A 14334-nucleotide genomic window follows, 5' to 3' on the forward strand; every position below is an offset into this window, starting at 1 on the left:
CAACATCATTCATCAATTTACCTGCATAACTCTCAAATATGTTATTCATATTGTTAGCCAATGTATGGAAGAGAACAAATGAAGTGATGTTCTCTCTAATTGCATTCGCAATGCTCACCACCTGCTGTGAAAGAACCCAAACACTGATTCCCTCGTGTCTTGCACTGAACGCCAAATTCAACAATTCACCTGTTCTCTTCAACACATCCCTAAAAATGGTGTAGTCATCAAAAATGATCAGTGTATTAGTACCCTCACGCACATAACTCATGATATCGAGCCAATCATCAATCTGATGTTAAAGTGTAGTGAACGCAAAAAAGTCCTGCTCATTTTTTTCAATGTTGTCTTACTTCTTGTAGTGAATGAATGTTGGACAGAGCAGGAAGATGTAAATGAACTTTCCCCAGAAGGCGGTGCTTGAGAGACTGACCAAGTATCTTGTCTTTCTTGAGTTAAACAGTCCAATAATCAACAGGTTGAATGGAATATTATCAGGATTCAAATCCCATTCATCTTATTCATCTGTGGGTTTCCAGTGAGAAGACACCTCTTGAAATATTTACTACATTCTTCTTCACTCCTTTGCACTTCTTCTCTTCCTTTCCCTCATGCATCTTGTAGCTGTAAAGTTTTGGCCTCAATCCAATGAACTCTGTGATCATCTTTCCACCAACTTCATATTTCATCATTCCGACCTCTCTCTTATTGCAGCAACTTGGAATGCCAGAACAGTGATCTATCGGGTAGTTACTTGCATCAAACCTTTAAAATCACCTTTTATATCCTTGAAGAAGTCTTCAGTTTTGATCTCATAGCAGAGACTGTCAATTTCTGTGAAGAGAAGCTTTGCACCATCTCCTTATTTCAGTTGGATGTAATTGTATTGGAAATCACACATCAGACTCTTGCTGATATCAGGATACTCATTCTGAAATATACTGCCTTCTTGAACACAAGTTTTGTCTTCTTCTTATGGACTGTGATCAGGTTTAAATCAAACATTGTGCAATGTTTAAAATTTGGCTTTGCTGTAAGTGTAATGGCTAATTTGTGATTGTTGACTAATCTCACATCCACACAATTTCTTATGTTTTCCAAAGTTTTTTCTGATGACAGAATTATTCCAAGGATATTCATGTTGAGCCCAATATGTTTCTTCAACCAAGGTTTTCTTTGAAACTTTTTTCCCTGGATCTTCAAACCCAGAACAAGATATTGTTCGAGAAGTTTTTGTAATGAACTATGTATCTCTCCTTATCATACAGGTTTGGCACAAGCTTTTCAACCCCATTCATCATCAACCTCCGAGGGGCAAGTGGGTACTTATAATGATCATCATGAAGCTCTTTTCAATATTCAAGATCCACCTTGAGGATGCAAGGTGTTGATCTCCAGTTGTCAAAATAAGTACTCCACTCAAAACCTCCAACAGGAGGAGGTTTAGACATTGCCCATATGTACAAATTATTTGCATCAAGATAAGCAATGGATTAATTTTGTTGGCTTGCTTGGATCGTGATATTCACACATATATGGATTATTTACTTTCTTATATGGTTTAGAGATTATTGAAACACCTTCTCCATTTCCTTTCTCAATTATCAGCAGTATTTTCATCATGAATAATATTAAGAAAAATGGTTATACTTACAATGATTGCTGATGCATATGATTTCTCATTACAGCAAGCAGGAATCATATTCCAGAGATGAGAGTTTTCATGCCTGATGAGACTGGGGAGATCATTGATTTCAATGGTTTACTGATGAGGCCTGAAATAGAAATAATTAGAAATAAATAAAATGTCTGCTCAAAAATGTGTTTCCAAGGGCTATGTTGCTTTATCCTTCCCTTCCTATGGTGGGGGCAGAGTATTTCAGATTGAAGAATATCTGTGATTGTCAAAAGGAACTTGATAACAAGATTGATCAAAACAAAGAAGTTGTAAAAAAACAAGGAAGGCAATGCAGTAAAAATACTTTATAAAATGCAGGTTGTTTTTCAAGAAAATGAGATGTGATAGAGCAAGATTCAATTTGGCCAAATGGAATTTGATGTAATATACCAAACATGAGGAAGAGTGTTTCATCCAATATCTAAACATCGAGAAATGGTTGAAAAAATGAGGCATAGCCAAGTTTTTTTTTAACCAACTTCAAGATGCTTGGATATTGGATGAAACACCCTTTGGAATGTTTGATATAGCTTCTCAAACCATCAATAATTCTTGGAGAAAATCAAAGCAAAATTTCACCAAATTTTTATGATAATTAAGATCACATATCCAAACCTCCTTCACAGTTGTAATTTCCTTTGTTTTCACAGTATGAATTATTAATGAGTGAGAATGATGGTATACAATTCAAGCATGTGAAAAATTGCCTAATAATGTCTATTAGAGGAACAGCAGAGTTTCAGTTTGCTTTTCATAGTAGAATTACACAGAACTATATTTTTGAGTTAACTAATTGTAGACAAATAATTCCAATTTCTCTGTTGGAGGAATGGCAGTAAGCATAGTCTCTTTTTGATGCAACCATTATTTGGTCTCATTACACAACGCAATCTCTCTGAAACAGGAATAGAGGCTGTTGTGTGATGAGTCCAAACAATGGCTACAAAGGAGACAACAGTATGCGTGGCACCAATGCATTTAATTTTTTCTCACACACATTTAGACAATAGAGACAGCAGATTACATAATATCTGTGTAACCTCAGATAAATTAGTTTTTTATCTGTCTTTCTGCGATATATTCTTTTTTTGAAAATTTTGCTCTTTTCAGTGACAAAAATGATAACATTGAGTACACAAACTGTCCTATCTCAACCCACCCTGCCAAAAAAATAACTCTTGCATGCTATGCATGCCTTTGTTTAAAATAGTTCACAAGAGACGACTAGCAACCAATTCTACAGTTCAATTCTGATAGCTGCAGCTCCAACATAGATCATCTCAGCTTGTTTTAGTTGAACACTTACCTTATAAAAGTCTGAAAACTGTTGTTCAATCCCCAAATGGAGATGATGACCTTGGTGAACTCTGTTATAAAGTTTCAAAGGATAGATGATACCAGTAAAGTTTAAATTCACCTGCTCTTTGATTCTGTCATTTGTGGCAATCCAATTGACTAGCTTGATAGTTCTCATAAGGTACCTGGTACTTTTCCACAGCTAGATCATGTTGCTTCTTGTCTTCATCAGCTTAACTTCAATTTCCAGTTAAAAATTTTGCCAGATAACTTCCACCAACAAATGCAGTTGCATTGATGATAGCTTCACCAACCATTATTGCTATGCTCACCATGCTATGCTTGCCATGTACTTTCCATGGTTCAAACTCAATCTGCAGACAATAATACTAAGTTCTCTCTCAACCATGAAGTTTTTATTCAAGTCCTTGGGAAGTTAACCTTCATCAACAGGGAGAAAATGAGCCAATGCCTTGCATAAGAGTTTGAGAACCGCTTTCACATTACCATTACAAGTCCATGCTGATAATGAGGTCTCACATCTCTTGAAGTACTTCTCAACATCTTTCTCAGAAAGTCTCTTGACTTGATCATGAGTGAGATCTTGTCAAATCATTTTCTTTGCTTTCCACTTGCAATGAGAATAGTTAGATGCTCTTGATGATCTGAATCACTTGTGAGTTCAGCCTTGATGATAGTTGGTAACATCAGCAACAGCTTGTTGTTCATCTTCAGTTATTTCCATTTTATAGGACATAGAGTGAAGATGAGATGTGAATGATCCTCACTCTTGAGCTTTGCAATAATTTTTTCCTTTAGACATGAGTGAGATCTTGTCAAATCATTTTCTTCGCTTTCCACTTGCAATGAGAATAGTTAGATGCTCTTGATGATCTGAATCACTTGTGGGTTCAGCCTTGATGATGGTTGGTAACATCAGCAACAGCTTGTTGTTCATCTTCAGTTATTTCCATTTTATAGGATGTAGCATGAAGACGAGATGTGAATGATCCTAACTCTTGAGCTTTGCAATAACTTTTTCCTTTTGACATGAGTGAGATCTTATGGAATCATTTTCTTCGCTTTCCACTTGCAATGAGAACAGTTAGATGCTCTTGATGATCTGAATCACTTGTCAATTGACCTGCATAAGTCTTGAATATAATCTTCATATTATTAGCCAATGGTGTATGGAAGAGAACAAATGAAGCAATGTTCTCTCTAATGCTCGTCACCTGCTGTTAGAACCCAAATGCTGATTCCCTTATGTCTTGCACTGAATGCCAAATTCAATAATTCACTTGTTCTCTTCTGTGCATCCCTGAAAGCTGTGCAGTCATCAAAAATGATCAGTGTATTTGTACCCACATGCACATAACTCATGATATTGAGCCAATCATCAATTTGATGATAAAGTGTAGTGAACGCAAACTTTTCTCCAATGTTGCCTTTTTATGTAGAGAATGAATGTTGAACAGGGGAGGAAGATGTAATGGAACTTTCCTCAGAAGTTGGTGCTTGAGAGATTGACAAAGTATCTTGTCTTTCTTGAGTTTGACAGTCTGACAATCATGTTGAGTGGAATATTATCAGGATTCCTATTTTATTTTCAACTTACTTCATAGCCAGTAATTCATTTATAATGACCATGTGGTAGTATGTTCATCTTATCACACTGAATAACCCTCTTGGCACTCAGAGATATCCTGTTGCAGTTAGGATAGTGAATATTTCATGTTTATGGCTTCGAATCACATTCATCTTATTCGTCTGTGGGCTTCCAGTGAAAAGACACATCTTGAAATATTGGTGTTTTATCATCTTCTTTACTACATTCTTCTTCACTCCTTTGCACTTCTACTCTTCCTTTCCCTTGTGCATCTTTAAGCTGTAAAGTTTTGGCCTCAATCCAGCAAACCCTACGCTGATCTTTCCACTTGCTTCATATTTCATCATTCCCACCACTTTCTTATTGTAGCAGCTTGAAATGCCAGAACAGTGAACTATCGGGTAGTTACTTGTGACAAACTTATCTTCAACATCACCACTTATATCCTTGAAGTAGTCTTCAGTTTCAATACCATCACAGAGACTGTCAGCATCTTTGAGGAGAAGCTTTGCTCTTCCAGTATCTCCATATTTTGGTTTGATGTTATTGTAATGGAAATCATACGTCTGACTCTTGCCGATATCAGGATACTCATTCTGCAATATACCAGCTTATCAAACATGAGTTTTGTCTCCTTTGTGTGGATTGTGAAGAGGTTTACATGAAACATTGTGTAATGCTTAACCCTTTAACTCCCATGAGTGACCAAGGCAGAATTTCTCCTAACAATATCAATGCAATATCAATCAGATAAGTGATGAGAATAAAGAAAAATATAAACTTGAGGATAATTAGTTGATCCAATGCTAAATTCTTAGAACTAACATTATAAGAATTGTATAGTTGACAGTAAGGAGCATTACAAATTTGAACTGGGAGTTAAAGGGTTAAAATTTGGCTTTGCTGCAAGTGTAATGACTAATCTGCAATTGTGGACTCTGATGTTTTCCAGTTTTTCTGATGACGGAGTTATTCCTCAATTAGGAGAAATCTTTCCTGAATTCATTCTTTACTTTTGTACAGGGATATTTATGTTGAGCTCAATGTATTTCTTCAATCAAAGCTTTTCTTTTAAACATATTCCTCTGTGAATCTTTTTGATCTTCAACCTGAGATCAAGAAACTACTTGAGGCTCTTGTGATGAACTATGTATCTCTCCTTATCATACAGATTTATGATAAGCCTTTCAACCCTATTGATCATCAACCTTTGAGGGGCAAGTGGACAGTTGTTATGATTATCATGAAGCTCTTTGGAATATTCAAGGTCCACATTGAAGATGCCAGGCATTGATCTCCAGACATTGCCCATGCTTACAAATTATTCATGTCAAGATAAGCGATGAATTAATTTTGTTGGCTTTCTTGGATCTTGATCTTCACCCATATATGGACTATTTGCTTTTCCATACCAATCTGAGATCATTGAAACACCTCCCCTAATTCCTTTCTCAATCATCAGCAGCATGTCATGATCAGCGAGTGAATAGAGACCTTGATGTGTCACCTTCAATGCTGCATCCCAAGACAATCCAGGAGGAGTGTAATACCATGCAGGGTCAAGTTTATAATTCTTGTGTCTTGTGACACGTTTTGAACTCTTCAAATACTTCTATCAGTAGGAGAACGTCTGATTTGAGATAAAGTCATGATAATCACCTAAAGTCTTTATGTCAAACTCTTTTGGTAATTGTGAAGAAGAGCTCCCCAAAAAACCTGTTGGCCAACTGTCGGTCAACTGTCGGCCGACAGTCAGCCGACAGTCGGTTGTCTGTCGGCCGACAGACGGCCGATAGGGTTTGCCCGAAATATAGGCTACCTGTCGGCCGACTGTTGGTAATATGTCGGTAACCTGTCGGTAGCTTGTCGGTAAAACGTTAACACAAACCTTAATGTTTTCTCTCGGTTTTCGCTTGATACAACATCCAGCATGTGTAATACATTGACAAGAATAGCCTTTCATAGATGGTAATTGTGAAGAAGAGCTCCCAAAAAACCTGTTGGCCGACAGTTGACCAACAGGTTACCGACAGTCTACCGAAAGCTAACCAATAGGTTACCGACAGGTTAAGAAAAAAGAAAACATGACTTTTTGTGCATGCTCATAATCTTCATCTGATCTATCACAGTCATCAAGCTTGGAGTGGAACTTTTCCTTCAGTGACAGCTGTTTCTTTGAACTTAGTGATGTTATCCACGTAGTCATGTGGATACAAATCTTTCCTGGAGAGTAAAGCTATATTTCTGTAATATTTCTCTGTCAAGTGAAAATGAGTATTGACAGGTTTTTGACATGACTTACGTATCAATTCACAGTTCAAACACTTACAACATAATCCAAATTCTTTCTATTGAACCATTTTACCATCGTCATTGACATATTTCTTGATATATTTCCCATGTCTACATGCCTTGCATTTTCCACAATCTGTCAAATTACCAACCAATCTGTCAAGTTAAGAAGCCATGAACTTGAAGCTGTTGATAAAGCGAACCTCATTCTAGACTGTTACCAGTTTCCCTTCTTTCATAGTGCACATGTCAAATAGCATGTCTTTGCTGAAGCTGATGTATTTTTCCTCATTGTTTGAAGTGCATTTGACGTTTCCTAACTCTTGGCAAGATTCTTGAAAAGATGAGAATCATATTCAGCCAGTTTGTGACAGATGATAGGAGTGAACTCTAGCTTCTCAAATTTTAGGTTGCATTTGTTGTGAGCTGCTCCAGGACACTTTCCTGTGAAATTAAAATGACCTCTTACTTTGCCATCATCATCTTTAAATTTATCTTGCAGATCCAACAGCGTTTTGCCATGTTAAAATCACACCTATCTTTATCTGTGAAGATCATGTCCTTTCAAATTGAATTCTCTATAAATCTTATAGATATTATCTTCAACCATTTCATCAAAGATCTGAGCAACATCATCATCTTCACTCTTGCTATGTAAATGACAGGATCTTGTTTATGTATATTATCAGTGAAGCAGATGTGATGATAGACATCATATGGTTTATGCCTCTGATATTTATTGGCGAGGCTCTCCTCACTCCTCAGCTTCTAGATGTCAATCAGTTTTGTGAATGATTCAAACTCAGGGTAAATTGCCAAGAGCTCTTGTGATGCACCACTTGAAGTAGTCATCATCTTCATTTTTTATGTTTACAATTGCCTTCTTCCTTTGAAAAGATTTTGGGAGTTCAATGTAAGATGAACCTCTCAGTGGATCATACACTGTGAAATGTATATCTAGTGATATAACTTTCTCAAACCTCCAAATTCGTTTATTTTTATTGAAGTTCTGTAGTTTCTCTCTGAGTGTTTCCTTGTAAATATTGATGGCTTCTTCATCAGTTGCCTGAAGATTACCTTCCACTTCAGTTAAGAAATACAGAAAATTTAACCGGAGTGATCTAACCTCGTTTTCTCTCAGCATCTCGAATGTGAGAATCGTCTTGACTTTCCTCATACATTTTTCTCTCCTAATTCTTTAAGACTTTAGGTTTAGTTTTTTCCATGAACTCTTCAGAGAGGCTTAGCTTGTGTCATTCTTTTTAAAAGTATTGTTTTTTCTGGACCTCTGTTGTGTTTGTGATGAGCTTAAGTTTTGGGTAACCTCTGTGTCCACTACAATTCACTTCCATGTTTAATTCAACTACTGTCATCTTCTCCACTTTACTTTGATACAAAAATATGACCATTTTTTTCCAATTCACCAAAGTTGAGTCAATGAGCTGATGAGCCAAAAATAAGCTATCAAAATGAGCCAGAAATACGCTATTGAAACTGTCTCAAAATTGTGTCTCTAAATGGTGTTTACAAGCATGAAGCCCCATTTTCCAACTACTTCCACAGTCACCCACTTGCATGTACACATGACCATGTTGATTATGCCACTTTAATCCAGTTTTTTGCACCAAGAGAAAGGTTTTTCATGTATTTTCTTAGTTATAATTTATCTTTCAGTCAAGAAGGGGCAACTTAGAGTAACATCACTTAACAAAGACCAGTTGTAAGACAGTTCATGGGAAATAGGTGACCCTATTCTGTAGAATGACAGAATGGCAGATTGATTGTATGGCAGAATATCCCAAAACATAGAGTGGTAAACATAATTCTAATATTTAAAACTAGTATTTTGTAACACTCTGATAATTAAGAAACAAAAAGGTACATAATAATTATTCTGATGAGACAAACTTTAAATCTATTGGAAGGGATATTTTACACCATATCGAGCCAAGATATTATTTTCTTTTCTCAGAGAAATAGGGTACAGTAATTTACAGGCATGTTCCCTTGACATATTCTCTTGAGTATAACAAATTTCCCATCAAATCAGCAACAGAGTAAAAAGAGTAATATCAGTATACTGTTTTGTTTATAAATCAACTAAAATGTCCCATGACCTCACACACACATGACCACAAAAAGGTTAAACTTATTGGTGAATGATATAGGTGTGTAGATTTTAGGGGAAAAAAGGGCCAAAACCGAGTAGATTTAAATTTCTAGATACACTAAAAATAATTTTTAGATTGAAGTATGGTATTGAGTGACCTTTACTGAGAATTAAATTTTTGATATTCTGGGAATCATTATAACGTGATTTTGAGAGGCATTTGTTTGTATGAGTTTCTATAATTAACAGCAAAATATATCCATTATGTAACTTAAGTATAATTGCTGCGGTGATTATAGACATGATTGGTCGAGGATTCATATATTGCTATAATCACATAGCGTGAGGTGATTAAGGATCTTCCTTCAATCCACTTTTCCATCATTGCACCAAATATGGTCATGATCACTCGTTCAAATGACCTTTGAGTAAGGCTGGGCTTCAAATTTACATCGCCACCTTTCCATACCAGGCTCTCTACGCTTTTTGAAGATTTAAAATTCTACAACATTTCAAAGACAAAATCTACGAAAGTTTCTTTCCTTTAACGAGTCAGAACAGAGAAAGCAGGGAAATCGACTTACAAATGGCCTCAGGGGTCGGTAGCGTCACAACCACGATATCTCGAGTTGATTTTAGTATGCCAGTACAATAGCAGCCAAAGTAGATGGATGTCTTACTCTTGGGAGAGGTGAATAACTCCGTTTCCGAGAGGTCTCATGGGGTTCTGCACTAGGCCGCTCACACCACTTGCTTTTCGCTGACTCGACCTGCTGAATCTGCACTTACGATGAGTCCATGATACATGTGTGTCAGCGTTATCTTTAACTGGTGGTTTCACTGATCTTGTTTCTAGCGGATATGGTTAAGGCAAAGCAGCACCGGAATGTAGAATGCACACAAAGAATTTGCTGCCAATGAACTTGAGTTGGTTTGTGCTTGGATTTGCAACACTTCTGGTAATGCCCTTTTTTTCCACACTTTTGACATACGACTTCTCTGGCTGGACACTCAGGTGTGGGATGGGCAGGTTTAGCTCCGCGACTAAACAATTTTGTCGCTCACTTCTTCCCTGTTCCTTTCTTCCTTTCTTCTCGAAGTATCTTCCTTCTCTGTCTTGTCCTTTAACAGTTTCCTTGTCGTCTTGTTGGTTTGCGTGCAGCTTCTGAACTTCACTTGATCGTTGCTGTATGGCCGCGACTTCTGTGGAAACTGTACTCAGAGTTTGCTCAATTGATTTCTGACAAACACTGTTATAGATGTCCGTAGCAATCTCAATGACCCGCTCTGTCGCCAGCATATTCTGGTGTTCTCCTAAACCCTTTTGATACCCCAGCGGAGTTTTGAGCCCAACGAGAATTTCATTTCTGAGCGCCATGTTTTTCTCTTCTTCTGGCCATCCACCCGTTTCCTTGACTTCTCTACATTTTTCAATGTATTCCAGTAACTCCATGTTTCCTTGCGTCAAACCTCGTACTGAGTGGCCGCGACGAGTCTACTTCCTCTAGGTCTGCAAAGTTCCTCCAGTTTCCCTTAAAACTTTTCCCACTTCACATTATGTTGCTTTGTCAAGAAAAATTTAACCAAGCCCTGATTTATCACGACCACTGATAAATACCCAAGCATATAGATTCTGGATCAACTTAGGTCATCGTTAAACCTTTGCATAGGACACATACCTTTTTCCTCTACTCTAGGAAACGTTCGTGTAGTTTTCCATCATTAGTCCGTTGGAGAACCAGTCCCTTTGTCGGTACTTCCATCGCCGTTCAGCCTTCTCACGTTGCTAAAAAACGTTTCTATAAAATAGGAAGGCAAGATTTTTTAACTCCTGACACCATGTGTTCTCATGCTACTCCGCCAAACACTTGTATATCTCATCGAACTTTGTTAAACAAAATATACTTACTTCCATCTGCACTAAACTCTGAATGAATAAATCTTAAACTGCATGAACGAATACCACACGATAATTATTCCTAACGACTCCGTTAACATATTGCACAATACAAGCTCATTAGCGGTACGTTCTTTGTGTGCACTCCACATTCCGGCATTGTAAAAAGTTTATTTCTTGCAAGAACAAGTACTACCAAGCACCACTGGAACTGCCAGAAGGACACTACCGTTATTGTTTCACCACATATTTCGAGCAAGCACGCAAAGCCACTTTGGTTGAACTTAGACCCATCCACTAGGTTGAATGTGAGATCGACTCAGTCACTGGATGCAATATAATGCCTTTGTACATGTACAAATCGTTGTTTGAAGATGACGCATTCTCGGCTACTCCAGTTCAAATCTTCGATACGCGAGTCATCTTCGGATACGATGACTCACCGATGGTAAATCTTCGTGCGTGCGCAATTACTATTCACACGAGTATAAGCAGCCACAGATGGTTGGATGGAAACATGTCAGGTGACAGATACTTGAGGATATTTTGTCCCAGGCAGAGGAACTATTGACAAATTGAGGTACATTGCCTTCCCAATGATAAAACCTTTAGCTCTAACCAGTGCTCCACAACCCATACGAGTGTAAATTCTCTACACCAAAACGCTCGGATGGAGTAAAAATGCCTACATCCGAGATAAAGGATGACGCTGTTCTTTTAAATGGCAAGATACACTCCCTACCTATTACAAAGGAGTACGTATTATCGGAATTGAACTTTGTGTTCGAAGGCATCAGTAAATTACCAGGGAGCCGGGTGTTAAACCCATGCAACACCCTCCCCCCTCCCCCAGGGCAGTAGTGGAGAGGAGAAAGAAAAGGCTTTCAAAGGCGAGCTGGAGAGATGGTGTAGCTTAGGAATCATTGAGCCAGTCGAGGGACATACGGATTGAATCACTAGCATCGTGCCAGATGAAAAACCAGATGGATCAATTCGACTATGTCTAGATCCTCATCAAGAGCATCAAAGAGAATCAGTACTGCGAAGGCAAACGACGATGTAAGTGCCGAGCTCCACGGATCAAGGTACTTCACAGTAGTCGAAGGCTCAATCGGACTATTGGATGGTGGAGTTAGACTCTGAGAGCTCACTAGTAACAAAACAGTGGGTAAATAAGTCTTTTTCGTATTCTCCCTAGACCGTGGAGAAATACTCTCCGTGGCTCAGACTCTCATTTGCCTTGAAAGTCAGTTCAGATGTCTTTGAAGAGAGGCTGAATTCTGTCATGCAAGGGGTAAAAGGAATCACAGGGTGTGTCGATGACGTCTCAGCAAGAAGTGTAGATTCTAAAGATCACTATATGAACATGTTCAGGCTATTGAAAACAGCAATCAAAGTGCTTTGTGAGCAAACTCGTGAATTGACACATTATTTTTTGGATTATGTTTAATGTTATCTGGTTTAGGGAACTTTGTGGTTGATTGTCATATCTAGAGTACGAGCAGTAGTTCAGTGTTCGCTAATGTAGCAAAGAAACAAAGTAACGTTGGGATAAGAAGGCATTACAAATGAAATGATCATGCTATTACATTTGACAAGGGTGGATGATGTCATGTGTTTTAAACGTATATCACTTTTGTTTCTGGTTCAAAAGAAAAGGTTGGCAGTAAATGTGGGTGAAAAGTGAAATTTACTGTCTATCATTGTAAATATTAGAAAATCAAGGCAATACTGTCTTAATGAAAACATTAACGATTCCCTCTTTATCAAATGAGACAAACGGGAACGAGTTTTGTGTGATGTAAATAAGCCAAGGCTGCCACCGTCATTTTGGATCTCCGCCTGGGTAGATTTTAGTCACGTGCTAGGCAACGTATAATCAAGAACAAGAGAGAATTTCATTTCAGGCCTATTTATCAATTTTGTGATGTATAACTTTCGCATTTTAGTACATAATATTTAATTTGAGTCTTCACATTGTCTTGAAACTTAAAAGAAAATTGTTCTTTAAAAATTCACTGAAAACCGGTAGCTAAGATTGTTTAGGTGTCATTTGATTTTCGTGTTAACTTGTAATTTCGTTAGTCGCCGGCGTCTTTTGTTGCTTCACACAGAAAAAACACACGATACGAAACGTAATGATCGATTTTGTCCTCAATCTCACGCCATAACAGAAAAAGCTTTTGAACATATGTAAACTCCGAGCGCTTCGCAATAAGTGATATTTTCAATGAATCTTCGGATTGTTTTCAAGTTCAAGGATTGTAAATTACAATTTTATGAAAAACGAAGGTTGTTCTGATATTTCGGTGTGAATCCTTACATGCTTGCCAGTCGCTGGCGCCGCTTGTTGAAACTAAAACGAAAATAAAAAACTCTTTTAAGATTATCATCTGCTTCTTTTTCACCCCACCACTATTCTTAGCAACAAAGGTCGCCATTTCGTTTGTTTATTGTTCGCCAAAAAAGTATCAAATGCACTCAAAAGCCTAAAATCGAAAAAAATCTACAACTCGCTCTTGCGCATGCGCGCAATTCACGAGTTAAAATGAATAGAATAGAGTTCAATCCGAAGTAAACATTCTAACAAAATCATTATTTAAGTTGTCATTATATCAAAAATCACAAGCTCTATTCAGAATGACCATATATGATATTGTCTCCTATATCAGCCGAGGGATACCTTCCTCCTGTCGGCGTATCAGGTTTTGACTCACAATAACACAAACAATTTGTTCCTAAAAAGGACCTTACCGGCCACCGCCTCAGCATATGAACAAGTACAGCTCTTACTTATCATTAACTTTAATCGGCAGCATAAGTAATTTGTATCGTCACGGTGATCACGATCACAGTCAAATTCGTCCGAAATTGACTTTCTTAAATTCAAAAACAGGTCGACGCATCACGTCCAAATGAGGAAAAGTAACATTTCGGACCTGCTTTATCGTATGATACAGTAAAAAAATCTGGATCGTGTTTCTAAGAACAGCCAGTAAATATAATGTTGCGTTCCACACTTCGCCCAGTTTGACCAAAAGTTTGACAACAGAATTAATTCCACAGCAGCCATTTTGTCAAGAAATCAAACATTAGAAGTCTATGCAACGTCCCTTTCTCTCCCAGTCTCCATATCTGGTTGGTTCTGGTCCTTTTGGTCCTCCCCTTTCCCCAGTAACAGGGTTGATATCGTCTGGAAACGGAGCATAAGGATCTTTATCAGTCGAACCTTCGATCTTCTGGTGGTTGTCAATCTCATGGACTTGCGAATCTACACCCTTTTCGGTGTCTTTTACGTCATCACTAAAAAATCGCGACGAATGAAATCCAAAGAATCTTGGCAACATACTATTATTGGTAAGAATTCCTTTACAAGTCATTTTTCTGATGATTCCACGAGAAAAAGACGAAACAAGATTATGCAACATTGGAGCAGCCATTTTGAATAGTCG

The 14334-nt window shown here is 37.7% G+C and overlaps 1 protein-coding gene across 1 annotated transcript; it reads right to left on the bottom strand.

Moving 5' to 3' along the window:
- Positions 1 to 13974: 13974 nt before the first annotated feature.
- Positions 13975 to 14322, bottom strand: LOC131773105 (succinate dehydrogenase assembly factor 4, mitochondrial-like). Its single transcript, XM_059089077.1, has one exon. It carries the CDS (start codon positions 14320 to 14322, stop codon positions 13975 to 13977), a length of 348 nt encoding a protein of 115 aa, XP_058945060.1.
- Positions 14323 to 14334: the final 12 nt, after the last annotated feature.

This window comes from Pocillopora verrucosa, chromosome 4, assembly GCF_036669915.1.
Source record: "Pocillopora verrucosa isolate sample1 chromosome 4, ASM3666991v2, whole genome shotgun sequence".
Lineage (NCBI taxonomy): Eukaryota > Metazoa > Cnidaria > Anthozoa > Scleractinia > Pocilloporidae > Pocillopora > Pocillopora verrucosa.